The 18,486-nt window shown below is 39.1% G+C and overlaps 2 protein-coding genes across 15 annotated transcripts in view; one reads left to right on the top strand and one right to left on the bottom strand.

Moving 5' to 3' along the window:
- The window catches only part of CFAP210 (cilia and flagella associated protein 210), a 53,940-nt gene extending 52,882 nt beyond the window's left edge, over window positions 1-1,058 (bottom strand). The window contains exon 1 of one of the 2 annotated variants that reach the window (XM_055289641.2): window positions 892-1,058. In XM_055289641.2, coding sequence (XP_055145616.1) covers window positions 892-958 — 67 coding nt within the window. In that variant the 5' untranslated portion in view covers window positions 959-1,058. The remainder of the gene's footprint in view (window positions 1-891) is intronic. The other variant, XM_055289642.1, reaches the window with a different exon arrangement.
- Window positions 1,059-1,070: 12 nt separating this feature from the next.
- PHOSPHO2 (phosphatase, orphan 2) lies at window positions 1,071-17,907 on the top strand. Of its 13 annotated transcripts, none has more exons than XM_063644776.1 (6): window positions 1,071-1,153; window positions 1,847-1,879; window positions 4,016-4,186; window positions 4,516-4,634; window positions 5,024-5,132; window positions 7,664-17,907. In XM_063644776.1, exon 6 carries the CDS (start codon window positions 7,690-7,692, stop codon window positions 8,413-8,415), a length of 726 nt encoding a protein of 241 aa, XP_063500846.1. In that variant the 5' UTR covers window positions 1,071-1,153; window positions 1,847-1,879; window positions 4,016-4,186; window positions 4,516-4,634; window positions 5,024-5,132; window positions 7,664-7,689; the 3' UTR covers window positions 8,416-17,907. The 13 variants fall into 13 exon arrangements, with proteins under 13 accessions (XP_063500846.1, XP_055145622.1, XP_055145620.1 ...); XM_055289645.2 differs by having other exon boundaries at window positions 1,081-1,373; XM_055289649.1 differs by having other exon boundaries at window positions 1,100-1,253.
- The last annotated feature ends 579 nt before the right edge of the window (window positions 17,908-18,486 follow it).

Raw genomic sequence — 18,486 nt, forward strand, 5'->3', positions numbered from 1 at the left:
GCTTTTCCAATACTTGCCATGTTGGTACTGTTTCTTTCCTTTTACATGGCAAAAGTCCGCTGCTAACCTCATAAAACCTCCACTGCATAAATATCCACTAGTGAAGAATGACTCGCTCTCACTCTGGGTCTTGTGCAGGGGGCACTATTGCTACAGAAGCTCGGGCAATGACATGAAGATACTTCAAATTGTCAAAGTTCTAGTTGTCACCATGACAACATTAATTGCTAATTTACAGACGTAAGAAACTGTCGTAGCTAGAATTGATAGAGTTCTTTAGAAGTCTATTTCTATTCCAAAATCAAATTGTTATAACAGGTCATCTGAATTACAATACTTTATGTCGCACGATTTTTTTTTAACTCTCTGAAAGCATTTGACTTAGAGAGAGACCTTATCTTTACTTTAGAGAGGAGGAAATAGAGATATTTCCTTCAGAGACTTTTAGTAAAGACCAATCAGCAGGTTTGCAGAAGAGATGACTAAAGAGATGACTTATATTTCCAAGGGATATTTCAATTCAATCAGTGAATAACAAACTTTAAGCGTGCGGGAAATTTAAGAAAGCCCAGACTCTCAGAGCTGCAACTGCACAGTTTTAGGTCAGCTGGGGGTGAGGGGTCTCTGATTTCCTATCTTTTCTCCACCCCTATTTCTGTAAACATTCTCCCACCCACTTCCATTCCCCGTTTCCCTCCTTCACCCCCATTCACTTGAGGGCAAGACGGCCTAACTTCACATAGAACCCAAAGATGCTTATTGAGGATGCTCTCGACTTGGTGGAGTCCATTTCAAAAGGCAACTGAAGCCCTCATTCGGCATCCTCGCCTCTCACTCCATACCGGGGGTCCAGAAACAATCACTGTTCCTGGATAGGTCAGTTTAGCTCACCTGTACTTTCCTTCGCCTGTCCACAGCGCCGTCCAAACCGTACCAGCATCTCTGACGAGGTGGCCATGGTGCTCCTAGATCTGGAAAAGTGACTGTGGCGCCAAGCGCCGCGGACTGCAGCGGGCAGAGTTGTTACTCGAACCACGCGGTTGCTTGGCAACGCCGCCGGAAGTGACGCCAGCCGTCGCCGAGGAACAAGTAAGGCGCTGCAGTTGGCGGTCAGGCTAGAGAAGAGAGGCGCCTGCGCCTGCGGGCTGGACTTGTGAGTGGGGCTGCCCAGCGGGCAGGCGTGGGGCGAGGCTAAAGGACTGAACTCGCAGGAGCGTCACGGGCCCCGGGGCGGCTGCCGACGGCGGGCCTGGGTCAGTGAGAAGCCCGTGGGCCCCCGCCCTGCCTGCTACTCCCATCCCCACCTGCTGCGCGCCCCACGGGGGACGACACCCGATTGGGTCCGATGCCTACCCTCGGGGTGGAGCCGGCAGGTGTGTGAGCGCGCGAGGCCTAGGCGTGGTGTGTGCGTCCGCAGATCTCCTCGCGGGTGGAGTGTGAGGAGCAAAGCCCTCCCTTAACTATAAAAACCCGCGGATTCGCTGACATAAACGCTGTTTTTTTAATCTTTTGGTTTCTGAGGCATGGTCAGGACTAGATGGGGCCAAGTTTTTTAAAAATAGGAGTGTTAAAACTTAATGATATTCTTAGAACATTTATGTTAGGACCTTTGAGATATTTTAAATTTCTTGGTAAATACATGACCACAGAAATCTGTTAGGAGTAGCTGCGCGTTTGGTTTCAAAAGATCCTTTTCTAACACACTGATGTACAGATAACTTCATTGCTAACAAGTTGGCTCTGACGTGTACATATAATGCACCAAATTGGAGTCTCTCAAAATGAAAGAACAAAAAGATTTTTAATAACGAATGTTCTAACACATAGCCGTGCTATTTTTCTTTAGGTTTTCTATCAGATGTTCCACGTAATAATGCTGGTAAGTATGAAATAATTAAGAAAATATTTGAAGACAGAAATTAGTTTGTGCACATACAGCGCTAGTAGGTTTTTGGAAGCATACCTTAAAAAGTGTCAAGAACTGAGGCCCGGGCGCGGTGGCTCACACCTATAATCCCAGCACTTTGGGAGGCCAAGGCGGGCGAATCACGAGGTCAGGAGATCGAGACCATCCTGGCTAACACGGTGAAACCCTGTCTCTACCAAAAATACAAAACAATTAGCCGGGCCTGGTGGCGGGCGCCTGTAGTTCTAGCTACTCTGGAGGCTGAGGCAGGAGAATGGCGTGAACGCGGGAGGCGGAGCTTGCAGTGAGCCGACCTCGCGCCACTGCACTCCAACCTGGGCGACAGAGCGAGACTCCGTCTCAAAAAAAAAAAAAAGAAAGGTATCAAGAACTGGGAAGGAACAGAGATTTTACCCTGTTTGCAGGCTAACTTAGCCTGGCAGTTTCATGGAAGACACAAGACTATTCATTTCAGGAATGAATTACTCCGAGCAATAGCCAGTATATCAGCAATTTTCCCTGAGTTCCCTAAAGCCCCAGTTCCCACAGGATAATGCAAAGTGGGCAAGAAGTCACCTAGATGTAGTGTGTGTCGAATTACAGGAAAGGAGCCGTAAGCTTAGGGAACCCAGATCTTTATCATTTGGACAAATAAGCATGTTTGTCAAGGCTGTCCACTCTACAAACATCCTTGAGACAATAGTCTAGGGGAAAGGGCAGTCAGTCAGACATGCAGAACCACCAGAGACGCAGGGAGAATTGTCTCCCAACAAAAATTCTCTGGAATTTTAACAAAATTGGTTACAAAAGGTATTGAATCTCATGATTTGATGTCAGTTACTTGCCAGTTTTGACATGGTGGTCAGATATAATTTGACTTCAGACTCGAGATTCCAGCTCCAACCTGTGGATTGTCACAACCAAGTCAATCTAGAGTTATGTGTCCTATACCCACCACTCTTTTATTACTTTGTTGTGAATTTAATAAGGTAGCATATGCACTCTGATCTGAAACAGAGTTTATTCTGAGAAGAAAAAAAATTTTATTACAAAATTAATGTAGAAAAAGTGTGAACTACGGTTGAACCAACCATAACCATCCCACTACACATGTAAACATTTTCTAAAACAAAAACAGGATTATACTGTACGCACTATTTTGTGAGTTGCTTATTTAATTTGAACTGAATATCTTAGCTTTTACTGGCTGGATATTCTGTTTATATGCTATCACATGCATATCTTATTTAATTATTTCCCAATTCTTGGATGTCTCTGTAGTGTCTTAATTTTCATTATTGCGTAAAGTATGTAGGATATTGTTACACTATGGAAACATTGCAGACATACCAAGTAGACATAGATTGTGCTTTTGAAGAGAACAGTTAACTGTTTTTGGAATTTTAACAAATTGGTTTCAAAATAGATTCACATTCTTTAAATCTTTGTGCATATCCTTAATTTTTGGAGACATTTTAATTTCTAGTACAGCACTAAATCTCTAAATGTCTATTGACAACAGAATGTGGAATACCTCTATTATTAAACAAGTAAAAAGAAAAAATGGACTCTGAAAATCTCAATCAGCTTAACACTGTGATTTTATCCACTGGACAAAAACTTATTTTCACATAACATTTCTTATTTTCGACACCAAGTCTATACCAAGTGGAAAGCAAAACTTTGTTCTCCTATTGCCAAGAGATACTTTTCTGACATAAGAAAAACAACGTAATTAGAAAATACAAATTTTTTTGTTTTGTTTTGTTTTGTTTTTGATACCGTGTCTCACTCTGTCACCCAGGCTGGAGTGAGTGCAGTGGCGTGATCTCGGCTCACTGCAAGCTCCGTCTCCCAGGTTCATGCCATTCTCCTGCCTCAGCCTCCCAAGTAGCTGGGACTACAGGTGCCCGCCACCAAGCCCGGCTAATTTTTTGTATTTTCAGTAGAGACAGGGTTTCACTGTGTTAGCCAGGATGGTCTTGATCTCCTGACCTCGTGATCTGCCCACCTCGGTCTCCCAAAGTGCTGGGATTACAGGTGTGAGCCACTGCGCCCGGCCTGAAAATACAAATGTTAAAGCTTTTAAAATACTTTTATTAATTTTAGGAGTTAAGAAGTTTCCATTGTTTTGCTCCAAACCAGAAGACTCTGTTCCCTGTATATAGAATAGGAGTAATGTTTGAAAACAGCTGGCTGATGTTTAAAACTGAAGATTGTCATGATTGTTTATCCTAATTCTAATGCTGAAGTAAGATTGTCTTGGAAATACTAAGTTGGGTAAGTATTTTTATAAAGGTTTATGTTGAGTGGTGAGAAAATACTAATAGAAAAAGATGTGAAAAATTTAAAAGTGCACTTTCAGATCAGCAGGGGAACTATGTTACCTCAGTCTCATGCTATTTTGAGGCTAATAATTCAGGAATTTCAGTAATTTGTGGCTAATTAAGTTTAGGCTTGAGGCAGTTTTCAAACAACAGTGAATTACATTTGAAATTTGTTTTAATTATAAATTCAGAATTCTCAAAAAGCGTATTTAAAATGTGCCTAGTTACAGTACTAATGTGATTGTCAATTATACCTTATTATTTATTACATTGTTTCTGTAGGAAAGTGCATTCTGCATTTAAATCTCAGGGAACCAGTCAGAAACATCTGGATTAGGCATTTAGTGATACAAGGATCCAGAATAACAAAATATTATGTACCAGCCACATTCACACAACAGGTAATTCCCCTGTAGGTTAATTATTCTCTAGATATTCTAAATTAAGAGACACAGAATACTTAGTCTTATGTGAGTCAAGAGCTCTATTCTGTCTTCACTACTGGGTGTCTACTCTTATAAACTGGAGAATATGTGTGGTTAAATGCCATGTTTTTCATTTTTAATTGATCTTTTTCTTATTGCTGTGGTTCTTTGCCTTTTTAGGATTTCTTGTAAAAACCTCAAAATGGTTATAAAGTGTATCACAGATGTGGTATTATCGTTAGTGTGTACTTTGAAAGTAATGAATGTTTTTATGTAATTCAACATCTTTCTGCTGAAATTACCTACTTAGTATTTTATTTTTAAACTAATGAGTAGTCATTAAATATTCTATTTTTTAACACTAGAATTTGGTACTTAAAAGCATGAAGTTTGGAATCAAATCAACCTAAGATTCCAGCTCTGGCACTTTACTAACACCTAACCACTTCAAGATCCAGCTTATATATCTTTAAGGTGAGGATAATAATGATTCCTACTTAATAGGGTTGTGACAATTAAATGGTATGATATTGCAGAGTTTTTTGGCCAGTGCCTGACATATAATGACTCTCAAAATTATTATTATTATCTGTTTACACACATTAATTATATCCTTTTCTGGATATTCTATATAGTTATTTTTTATAAATAATGTTTATTCTTACCGTCAGTTGACCAGCTAATTCTTTCCTTTTCTCTTGAGATTTAATTGTCACACCACAAACAGTATGATTACTCAGGTGTATTCAAATTATTTGGCACCCCAGAGCTAAACTATCTAGAGCAGCTATAAATAAACATGTGAAAACTCTTAACCAAGTTACTTCTAGTTTGGAAGAATTAAATTGGCCTCCAGTTCTCAGGTAATTTGTTTAGAATATCATATAGAGTGTCAGCAATCATTTAATTATAATATTGGTATTTAGAAATTGATTTTAAGCTAAATATCTTCTTGTTTTTAAGAAGAAGATATTATAAAAAATTCTTTTTAAAAAGAAGATATTATAAAAATATCTTCTTTTTTAAATTTTTTTGATTTCCACCTTTTAAGTTCAGGGGTACATGTGCAGGATGTGTAGATTTGTTACATAGGTAAGCGTGTGCCCTGATGGTTTGCTGCACAGATCATCACATCACCTAGGTATTGAGCCCAGCATCCACTAGCTGTTTTCCTGATGCTGTGCCTCCTCCCACCCCCCACCCTCTGACAGGCCCCAGTGTATATTATTCCCTTCCATGTGTTCTCATGATTCAGCTCCCACTTATAAGTGAGAACACGTGGTGTTTGTTTTTTTTGTTGTTGTTCCTGTGTTAGTTTACTGAGGATAATGGCTTCCAGCTCCATCCATGTCCCTGTAAAGGACATCATCTCATTCCTTTTTATAGCTGCATAATATTCCATAGTGTATAAGTACCACATTTTCTTTATCCAGTCTATCATTGATGGGCATTTAGGTTGATTCCATGTCTTTGCTATTGTGAACAGTGCTGCAGTGAACATACGCATGCATATATCTTTATAATAGAATGATTTATATTCCTTTGGGTATATACCCAGTATTGGGATTACTGGATCAAGTGGTATTTCTGCCTCTGTGTCTTTGAGGAATCACCACACTGTCTTCCATGATGGTTGAACTAATTTACACTCCTACTAACAGTGTAAAAGCTTTCCTTTTTCTCCACAACCTTGCTTTTTTTGGCTTTTTAATAATAGCCATTCTGACTAGTATAAGATGGTATCTCATTGTGGGTTTAGTTTGCATTTCTCTAATGATCAGTGATGTTATAAGATGGTATCTCATTGTGGGTTTAGTTTGCATTTCTCTAATGATCAGTGATGTTGAGCTTTTTTTTCATGTATTTCTTGGGCACATGTATTGTCTTCTTTCAAGAATTGTCTGTTTGTGTCTTTACCCACTTCTTAATGGGGCTGTTTGTTTTTTCTTGTAAATTTGTTTAAGTTCCTTAGCAAGCAACTACATGATTCTTATCAAAAAGGATTTTGGACAGATTGTATGGGCAGAGTCTTTAACTGTTTGGGAGCTAAAGGTGTAAGAGAAGATAAAATGAAAAGAGCAGTGACATCGATGCCTTTCACTTCAGGGATGGTAGAACTTTTCAACTTTATAATAGTTGCTGGATATTAGACCTTTGTCAGATGGATAAATTGCAAAAATTTTCTCCCATTCTCTTAAGTTGTCTGTTTACTCTGTTGATAGTTTCTTTTGCTGTGCAGAAGCTCTTTACTTTAATTAGATACCATTTGTCAATTTTTGCTGTTGTTGCATTTGCTTTTGGCATCTTTGTCATGAAACCTTTGCCTGTGCTGTGTCCTGAATTGTATTGCCTAGATTTTCTTCTAGGTTTTTTATAGTTTTGGGTTTTGCACTGAAGTCTTTAATCCACCTTGAGTTGATTTTTGTATGTGGTGTAAGGAAGGGGTCCAGTTTCAGTTTTCTGCATATGGCTAGCCAGTTATCCCAGCACCATTTATTAAATAGGGAATGCTTTCCCCCATTGCTTGTTTTTGTTAGTAAATACCTTCTTTTAAAAAGTTATTTTACATCTTCCAAGATTTCATGTTATGTTAAATTTGTTCAGAATTTTGGTTAGTACACAGAGTCCTTTATACATGATCTGTTATTTAATATGAGGATTGTAAATATTTTAATCTAATAAGATAAGTGTGGTTTGATTGATAATTTAATGATAGTAAGAATGCCTTTTTTTCTTTCTTATAACTTCTATAAGAAACACACCTCCAGGAACACAATAATACTATGAATGTCCTTTTTATATATTTTGTTTTCCACTTAAAATACTCAAATATGAACTTTGCCTCTTAGGGAAAAGTGGTTAGGTAGTGGTCTTGAAGTGCTTAATTACTTTGTTTGTATTTCTTCTTTTAGCAGATTCATATTTAGTTATGTTTATTAAATAAGTATTTTAGCTAGATATGTAAACAGAGTTTGTTTAGGGAATAATATTTCTTCTTTTTTCAGGGTAATCCAAATCTACTTCTGGAACCATGAAAATTTTGCTAGTTTTTGACTTTGACAATACAATCATAGATGACAATAGTGACACTTGGATTGTACAATGTGCTCCCAACAAAAAGCTTCCTATTGAACTACGTGATTCTTATCAAAAAGGATTTTGGACAGAATTTATGGGCAGAGTCTTTAAGTATTTGGGAGATAAAGGTGTGAGAGAACATGAAATGAAAAGAGCAGTGACATCATTGCCTTTCACTCCAGGGATGGTGGAACTCTTCAACTTTATAAGAAAGAATAAGGATAAATTTGACTGCATTATTATTTCAGATTCAAATTCGGTCTTCATAGATTGGGTTTTAGAAGCTGCCAGTTTTCATGACATATTTGATAAAGTGTTTACAAATCCAGCAGCTTTTAATAGCAATGGTCATCTCACTGTAGAAAATTATCATACTCATTCTTGCAATAGATGCCCAAAGAATCTTTGCAAAAAGGTAGTTTTGATAGAATTTGTAGATAAACAGTTACAACAGGGAGTGAATTATACACAAATTGTTTATATTGGTGACGGTGGAAATGATGTCTGTCCAGTCACCTTTTTAAAGAATGATGATGTTGCTATGCCACGGAAAGGATATACCTTACAGAAAACTCTTTCCAGAATGTCTCAAAATCTTGAGCCTATGGAATATTCTGTTGTAGTTTGGTCCTCAGGTGTTGATATAATTTCTCATTTACAATTTCTAGTAAAGGATTAATATGCCAGCAATTGAAAAGTGTATCACTTAAGATTAGGTTCAGCAGCATAAAACTAAAACCCCAAATACCAGAGGCTTAAAAAAAAGAGAGAATTTTTTTTCCTCTCACATAAAAGAATTCCAGAGGTAAGTATTTCAAGGTTGCTGTGTTAGTCTACCAACCTCAGCACTTGGCATTCAACCCATGATCCAAGGTTGCTGGTGAAGCTCTAGCCCTCACAGCAGCACTCTGGCCAGCAAGAAGGAGGGCAGTAAGAAAGTTACATCCCCTGTCTAAAGAAATTTCCCAGAAGTTGTACCCAACACTTCTATTTAAATGTCATTGGCCAAACTTAGTCATAATGCCTTACTTGTAAATAGCAAGGAAGGATGGAAAATACAGCTTTCATTCCAGGTAGTCATGTGCCCAGGAAAAGTTGGGGAAAAAAGTACAGAATTGAGGTAGGTACAGCTAGTGGTCTCCACTAAAGGTGGTTGATAGTTTATATTTTTTAATTTATTCCTGGAGCAAGTAAGCATATTTTATTCTCTTAGATATTCTTCCTTTTTTGAGACAAGGTCTCTGTCACCCAGCCTGGATTGCAGTGACTTGATCTCTGCACACTGCAACCCCAACCTCCTGGGCTCAAGTGATCCTCGCACCTCAGCCTCCTGAGGAGCTAGGGCTACAGCTCGCACCACCATGCCAGCTAATGTTTTGTTATTTTTTGTTAGAGATGAGGTCTCACTACTTTGCACAGATCTCAAAATCTTGGATTCAAGTGATCCTCCTTCCTTGGCTTCCCAAAGTGCTGGGATTACAGTCATGAGCCACTGTGGCCAGCCAGATATTTATTTTAAAAGTAGGTCCAGTAGTTACAGATCTTAAAAAATAAAGCCTGATGCTTTATTCACATAAGAATAAAAGGCTACCAAATTCATATAATATCCTCCCAAACCAGTGTATTTTAAAGATAGGGATGCAGTATCTATTGTTGAAGTTTTCATCAATTTCAGGCTTTCTGTTTGAAATGAAGTACATATTAATGTCCTTCAAATATTCTAACTTTATATCATAGCACCATAGACAACTACAGTAGCTAGTTTAATCAGTGTGTCGCTTATATTTGGCAATGCAGTTTTGAGCAATTCAATACTGTATGTAATTTGCAGGAATAATCAATATTTAAGACTTTCATATAGGGATATTAACAAAATATCAACTGATCTAAAATGTTTTATAAGTCCATGCTAATTTCTAGATTCATGTTTTAGCCATAAAAATGCAGTATTTAATAATATTGTATTTTCCAAATTATGGAAAGCTCCAGAAATAGAAATATTCAATATAATTATGTTTTATTTTTAGTACTCTCTAATCTTTTTTACAGGTTGAAAAATCTTTGTTTTGCTTTAGGTTAGATTACGTTGAAACACATCTGTGTTTCAGATGTTTTCAGAGCTGAGGTCTCAGCTGAGGCTCCACTGAAGCAGGATTCACTTCCAGAATAACAGAGTTGTTGCCAATATTCAGTTCCTAGCAAACTACTGGAACAAGAATCTGTTTTCTGGCTGACTTAGTTTCTTGCCATGTGGCCCTCTCCAAATGCTGGACATAAAAAAGTAGGCTGAGCACAATGGCTCACACCTGTAATCCCAGCAGTTTGGGAAGCCAAAGTAGGAGGATCACTTGAGGCCAGGAGTTCAAAACTAACCTGGGCAATATAGGGAGACCCCCATCTCTACAATAAATAAAAATAAAGGCTTTCATTTACAATGATGGTAGACCAAGAAATTTCTCCTAGATCTTCACTGAGAACATCTAGAAAAGCTGGCAGCTGAACAAAATTTTAAAAACATCTGGGCTGGGCATGGTGGCTCACACCTTTAATCCCAGCTCTTTGGGAGGCAAGGCTAGGGGATCACTTGAGCTCAGGAGTTTGAGAACAGCCTTGGCAACATAGGGAGACCCATCTCTTAAAAAAAAAAGATAAACTAAAAATAAATAAATGAAAAACACCTGGTTGAAGACATCAGCGAGCTGGCAACAGTGAAGAATTCCTAAGGAAACAGAAACTTTGTTAGGGGAGCCGTTTTCCCTTGTGTTGGCCATTTCTGTAAGTGGTAAGTGATTGCTGAGATGTTGAATGGCCATTTTGACAACCTTATGGGACAAGGAAGAAGGGGCCTGCACTGGTAAACCCTTTCCCTTACTTGGAGTGAGGATCCCAAATAGCTACTCATTAGGAGTAATAATAGTCCAGAAGTAAGCAGGCCTTCAAAGGGATGGCAGCTCAGCTTCAAATACCCTCAGTTTCTGAAATTAGATTGAGGTTATCTAAGGTTTTTAGAGCTCCCAGATGCATGGCAGAAGCAAATCTACATTTGTTTTCAGGAAGAAATTAACATCGTAGGTGTGGCAGACAGACTGTAAGGTGGCCACTATGATCCTGTCCCCTGGTATTCCTTGTGTGGAGGGAGACTCCTATGACTTGATTCTAATCCATAGACTACCACGAAGATGATGAGATGGACATGATTACAGCAAATTCTAATGTTCATCTTATTAAGAGACTCTTGTTGACTTTGAAGAAGCAAGCTGCCATGCTGTAAACCAGCCTTTGGAGAGGACCTCATGGCAAGAAACTAAGGGTGGCCTCTAGCCAGTAGTCAGCAAAAAACAGATCCTTGTTCCAGTAGTGTGTTAGGAACTAAAGATTGCCAACAACCTTGTTATTTTGGAAGTGAATCGTGGTTCAGTGGAACCCTAGCTGAGACCTCAGCTCTGGCTAACACCTTGATTGCAGCCTTTTGAGACCAGGAAACAGAAAGAAGCCAGCTAATCTGTGCTTGAACTCCTGACCCACAGAACCTGTGAGATAATAAATGTGTCTTGTTCTTAAGACACCAGATTTGTGGTAATATTGTTACACATTGTAGACAACTAACAAACTAGGCCTCAAAATAAATCTATAAACAGTTTTGCAGGTACACTGTAGAACACACAATAAAAAGTAGCCACACAAAGAGACCTGAGTGAACACCAGCAAAACTTCTGTTTAAACATCTGTAGAGACCTCCAGATATTGGAGTTTTCAGAGACAAGCTTAAAAAAAAAAGAAAGAAAGAAAATTAAACTTACAAGATTTTTGGCAAAGAATTGAAAATTATATTAAAAACAAAATGAAACAGGTAGATGGGAGGAATAAGTTTTAGCATTCTTCTGCACTGTAGGATGACTATAGCTAACAATAATATATATTTCCAAATAGAGGATATTGAATGTTCCCAACAGAAATGAGAAATGTTTTGAGTTGAAGAATATGCTGATTTCCCTGATCTAATCACTATGCAATAAATGTATCAAAATATCACCATATATGCCGTAAATATTTACAATTATTTTGTGTCAATTTAAAAAAATTTTTAAAGGAAACACGAACTGAAAATTAGCATGATTGAAATTAGGAGCTTGATAGATAGAATTGACAGAACAGGCATAGCTGAAGAAAGAATTGGTGAATGAACACAAATTAGAAGAAAAAATCCAGAATGATGCAGAGAGACAAAATAATAAAAATACAAAAGTTGAGACATAGATTTAGAAGATCTAACAGAGGAAATTTATGTCCCAAAAGAGGAGAAAGAAAATGAAACATAAGCAGTAGTTTGAGAGATAATTATTGGCCGGGCATGGTGGCTCATGCCTGTAATCTCAGCACTTTGGGAGGCCGAGGCAGGCAGATCACGAGGTCAGGAGATCGAGACCATCCTGGCTAACATGGTGAAACCCCCGCCTCTACTAAAAATACAAAAAAATTAGCCAGGCGTGGTGGTGGGCGCCTGTGGTCCCAGCGACTCGGGAGGCTAAGGCAGGAGAATGGCGTGAACCCGGGAGGCAGAGCTTGCTTGCAGTGAGCCGAGATTGCACCACTGCACTCCAGCCTGGGGGAGAGAGTGAGACTCCATCTCAAAAAAAAGAAAAAAGAAAATAATTATTAAAAACCTTACAAAATTGAAAGATCGATGCTGAGGCAGGACTTGGGTAAAACAAACAAAAATAATACAAAAAAATATTTAAAAAATTTGTAAAAAACAAAATTGAAAGACATCAAACTTCAGATTCAAGAACCCTTATAAACCCCAAACAGGATAAATAAAATGAAAACCACATGAAATTACACCATTATAAAACTGCTGGTAACCAAAGATGGAAAAAGTATAAAGCAACCAAAAGAAATATTACTTTGAAAGGAGCAACAATTAAGCTAATAGCTGGCATTTTTTCTTTCTTTCTTAAATGCTTGATAGAATACAAAAGTGAAACTATCCAGACCTGGAGTTTTCTCTGTTGAAAGGTTTTAATCATGAATTCCATTTCTTTTATGGATATAGGACTATTCCATTGTGAAGCTTTTCTTGAGCCAGCTTTGGTAGTTTGATTGTGTTAATTATCTATTGCTGCATAATAAATTACTTCAAAACTTAACAGCTTGGAAAAATAAACAGTTATCTCACAGTTTCTGTGGGTCAGGAATTTAGGAGCATTTAGCTGGGTAGTTCTGGCTCAGGATCAAAAATGGGTCAAGATGTTAACTAAGGCTGAAGCCATATGAAAGCTTGACTGGGGCTAGAGTATCTGCTTCCAAGGTGGCCCACTGGTGGTTTTTGGCAAGAAGCCTCATTTCCTTATTGGCTATTGACAGGAGGCCTCAGCTTCTCACTGACAGAAAGGCTCAATGTATTGCTGATTGGCAGAAGGCTTCATTTTCCAACTACATGGGCCTCTACATAGTGCTGATCAAGTATCCTTAAAAAAAAAAGGTAGCTGTTTTCTTGCCAAGTGAGTGAGCCAAGAGAAAGGGCAAAGAAGAAGCTACAGGCCAGGCGTGGTGGCTGATGCCCTTAATCCCAGCGCTTTGGGAGGCCGAGGTAGGTGGATCACCTGAGCTCAGGAGTTCAAAACCAGCCTGGCCAACATGGTGAAATCCCATCTCTACTAAAAATACAAAAAGTAGCTGGGCGTGGTGGCAGGCGCCAGTAATCCCAGCTAACTGGGAGGCTGAGGCAGGAGAATCGCTTGAACCCAGGAGGCGGAGGTTGCAGTGGCCGGAGATTGTGCCATTGCACTCCAGCCTGGGCGACAAGGGCGATACTCCGTCTCAAAAAAAAATAATAAAAATTAAAAAAGAAGAAACTACAATGCCTTCTGTTACCTATATCACAAGTGGCAGAGGCTGGGCGCGGTGGCTTACGCCTGTAATCCCAGCACTTTGGGAGGCCGAGGTGGGTGGATCACGACCATCCTGACTAACAAGGTGAAACCCCTTCTCTACTAAAAATACAAAAAATGAGCCAGGCGTGGTGGCAGGTGCCTGTAGTCCCAGCTACTCGGGAGGCTGAGGCAGGAGAATGGCATGAACCTGGGAGGCAGAGCTTGCAGTGAGCTGATATCACGCCACTGCACTCCAGCCTGGGCAACAGTGTGAGACTCCGTCTCGAAAAAAAGAGGTGGCACACCATTACTTCTGCCATATTCTGTTTGTTAAAATAGAACACTAATCTAACCTACAGTGAAAAAGAGAATTAGATACCACCTTGGGGTGAATGAAAGTCAAAACAATGTGTGGACATGTAAAAACCTCTAGTGTCACTTGAGGACTTTGTTCATTTGATCAAAGTAGTGAAATTTATGAGCATGTTTTTCATAATATTCTTTTATTAACCCTTTAATTTTACAGCATATGCCTATATACCCACTATCTAGATTCTACCATTAACATTTGACTCTTCTTGTTTTGTCACATAGCTATCTATTCTTCTGTGTAGCCATCCTTTTTTTTCTTCTGCCTTTTTAACGTAAGTATTGTCTTTTCTCTTTTCTTCTTTGCTCCCCAGTTGATTAAACCAGTGTTTCTCTGGGGCTGATTGGGACTCAAGTGTCTTCCAGCTTTGTGTGAGCTCTGGGAATTGTTTAGCTTATAGTTCCGAGGGTCATTCTCTGCCCAGACTTACGGGGTTTCATCCTACACAAGTATGTCTTAGTATTCAACCACAGACTCGAGGGGACATCCTCCCTTGCAGATTTCTGGAACTCTTTCTTGATTTACCTTCTTCCTTTCTGGTACTCTGCCCTGCAAATTCCAGCCACTTTTGCCTCCCCAAACTGATCTCTATTCCTTCAACTCAGCAAGACAACTGTGGTCTGTTTGGGGGATCCCCCTCCCCGCACCTTGGGCTGGAACGTGTCTCCAGGCAAAAGTACAGGCAATTATAAGGCTCTCCTCATTTGTTTCTTCTCTCTCAGGGACCACAGTTCTGTACTGCTTGTTGACCAATGCTTGAAAACTGTTATTTTGTATCTTTTGTCCAGTTTTTAAATTATTTACAGTGGGAGGATTAGTCCAGTCCCACTTCCTCCAGAAAGAGTAATTCTGGAATCTCATTTTTATTTTTGAACACAACATAGTGGTAAGACCTCCACTCTGAATTAGAAAGACCTGAATTTGAATTCTAGCTCTGAATCGAATACATTAATTGCTTCTTAATATTGCGGTTTTCTTTTAAGTGGGGATAATAAAAGTCCCTATCTCCTGAGATTATTGTGAAGATTTACTGAATTAGGCATTGTATTAGTTTACTGTGGCCGCTGTAACAAATTACTATGAACTGGGTGACTTAAAACACAGTTTTGGAGACCAAAAGTCCAAAACAGTTTCACTGAGCTGAAATCAAGATGTTAACAGGACCACGGTCCTTCGCAGGCCCTAGAGGGGATTCATTCCTTGCGTCTTCCACCTTCTGGTGGCCACAGGCCTTTGGCTTGTGGCTGCGTCACTCCAATCTCTGCCTTCACAGTTACATTCTTTTCTCCTCTTCTCTCTGTATCAAATTCCCCTCTGCCCCTTTCTTACAAGGATTGCATTTAGGACCCACCCAGATAATCTAGAATAATCCCCTAATTTTTAAGATCCTTAATCACATCTGCAACCCATTTTTCTTACAAGGCAACATTTACAAGTTTCAGGGATTAGAACATGATGTCTTTCTGTGGCCATTATTTAGCCTACCACGAGGTGATAAAGCATTTAACAACCACTACAAGGCACCAAGGCACCAACCTATCAGATAATAATCACCAACTAATAAGAATGGATGCTGGCCACAAACACCCCTAACAGTGCCTTTGGCTGAATAACAGCCCTGTACTTGCCGTATGCCAGCATCTCACACATCCTATACACCGAATAAGTATGAGTTAATTGAGATCCAACTTTACTAAGTCATTTCCACTTCTTCTTTTTACATGTCTGGGCATGTTCTTTGGTCATTTATCTGTAAGGTCTTGTGTTCTGCTTATCTGTTTGTCTGAATACTTCATATAGGGAAGATGCTAACATTCCCATATTTGTGACAAATGTTTGCATTATATTGTGTTAATATTTTCTAAATCTGCTTGATTATATGTATCTAGATAATATGTTCTTAACCTTCATTTTAAAATATAAACATTTAAATTGAGTATATGGCTTATTATCTCATTAGGTTGTATTAAACTTAATGAAACAAACTACTGATATATACTAACTAGGCTTTTTGAATGCAAGATTCTTCTTTAAATCTTTTTCTTTGCAAACAAAAGGATCTCCGTTTTCCCCAAAGATAAGCAAATTTGTTATGGCCAGTTTTTATTATGCTTAAACATGCACTTATAAAATAGAGATGTTAGAGTTAAGTGTAAATTGCAAAGACTTGTTTTTTTTTTTTGGAGACAGGGTCTCTGTAGCCCAGGCTGGAGTGCAGTGATGCAATCACAGCTCACTGCAACCTCAAACTCCTGGACTTAAGCAGTCTTCCAGTCTCAGCTTCCCAAGTAGCTAGGGGAATAAAGGGACATACCACCATGCCCAATTTATTTATTTATTTATTTATTTAGTAGAGACAAAGGTCTCGCTATGTTGCCCAGGCTAGTCTCAAACTGCTAACCTCAAGCGATCCTCCTGCCTCAGCCTCCCAAAGTGCTGGGATTACAGGTGAGCATCACTGTGCCTGGCTGAAAAAACTATTAAAGTCATGATAGGGTTGCATAGAGAAGTAGAGTACAGAAATCTCTTGTTTGTCACATGAGTCTCTTTAGGACAGTTGTAGTAGGCAGAATTCTAAAATGGTCCCCAAGACTTACCCCCTGCTGTACACACCCTGTTACTGTAAATTTGATGTATCTACTACCTTGACTAGGTTATGTTTTATGGCACAGTTGACCTAATTATCCAGGTGGACCTGACCTAATCAGATGAGCCTTTAAAAGCAAATAATTTTCTTGGCTGGTTGCAGAAGAGAAAGTCAGAGAGTTGAAGTATATGCCATTGCTGGCTTAAAGGTGGATGCAGGTATGTAGTAAGGAATGTGGGCAACCTCTACGAGCTGAGAGCAGTTCCTGGATGACAGCCAGCAAGGAAACTGGGACCTCAGTTCTGCAAGGAAATGAATTCTGCCAACAACCACTTGATCTTGGAAGAGGACCTCAAGCCTCAGATGAGAAACACAGTCCAGGCTGACACCTTGATTATAGCTTGATGAGACCTTTGAGCAGAGAGCCCAATCACATTATGGCTGGACTTATGACCTACAGAAACTGGGAGATAATAAACTCTTGCTTTAAATTGCTACATTTGTGGCAATAGAAAACGAATATCTAATTCCATCTCTCAAGGAATAGATAGCCTAATTTCACAAGCACACTTTTTTTGTAATTATGTGTTTGGCAATTTATACTATAAAATACTGAATTGTTTTTTATTCTTCTGACTAAACACCAAGCATCATTGTGATGTGTGAAGAGATGCTAGTTAAAATGTCTCTGCCCTTGAGAGTTCTAAGGGTGATCTAATTTTTCTGCAAATCTAGTTTTTAATTTTTAATAATATGAATATGATTTTTTTAAAAATGAAAAATTTAAAGAAATAACTACCCAACAATCATCTACCAGTGAATGGGCCAGAAATGAGCTGCCAGACAAGGTTGACTACATAATCATGAGGCCCAGAACACAGTGAAAATGCAGCATCCCTTGTTCAAAAAAATTATTAAGAATTTCAAGACATGGGCGGCAGAGCATTAAACCAAGAGTGGGGTCCTTCTGAACATGGGGTCCCATGTGATGGCACAGGTCACAAAACCATGGAGCCAACCAGCTCTGTGCCCAGACCTTCTCCAGCACCTTCCAGATAAAAGCTTAACTAAGAGCTACATACTTTCCAAAGGCCCCATTGCTGCTTCACTGGGTGACATTTGCAAAATAATTGCCCATAATGCCACCATCTAGGACAACCAAATCCTTTCAGAATTTTCTCCAAGCTTGTATGTATATATGAATGTGTTTTTGTATATTTGTCTCTTTGACACAGGTGGATTGTTCTTAACAATTGTTATACTATTGTGTCACTTAAAATTATAGCAGGAGTATTTCTCTGTATTAATAGTATTTAAGAATAAAATTTAAATATTTACATATTTCCAATTTTTTATATAAGCAAATCTCAGCAAGGTTACAGAACTGAGTAATAAAAGGACACTTCAAAAGTAGGTGATCTTGGCCGGGCGCGGTGGCTCGCGCTTGTAATCCCAGCACTTTGGGAGGCCGAGGCGGGCGGATCACGAGGTCAGGAGATCGAGGCCATCCTGGCTAACACAGTGAAACCCCGTCTCTACTAAAAAAAATACAAAAAATTAGCCGGGCGTGGTGGCGGGCGCCTGTAGTCCCAGCTACTCGGAGAGGCTGAGGCAGGAGAATGGCGTGAACCCGGGAGGCGGAGCTTGCAGTGAGCCGAGATTGCGCCACTGCACTCCAGCCTGGGTGACAGAGCGAGACTCCGTCTCAAAAAAAAAAAAAAAAAAAAAAAAAAGTAGGTGATCTTGAGTCAAGATAACTAAATTCTAGTCCTAGCTCTAACAGCTAATTAGCTGTGTGACTTTCATAAATAATTTCACTTTTCTGGAACTCATTTTATTTTCTGTAAAATGACTAGATTAGTGGATTTTTATCCCCCCAAATACCTTCCAGTTCTAAAATCCTATAATTCCAGTATCATT

The sequence above is a fragment of the Symphalangus syndactylus genome, chromosome 8 (assembly GCF_028878055.3).
Source record: "Symphalangus syndactylus isolate Jambi chromosome 8, NHGRI_mSymSyn1-v2.1_pri, whole genome shotgun sequence".
NCBI lineage: Eukaryota > Metazoa > Chordata > Mammalia > Primates > Hylobatidae > Symphalangus > Symphalangus syndactylus.

Coding starts and splice junctions, on each gene's coding strand:
- PHOSPHO2 (XM_063644776.1), top strand. CDS start 7,690: ATGAAAATTTTGCTAGTTTTTGACTTTGACAATACAATCATAGATGAC.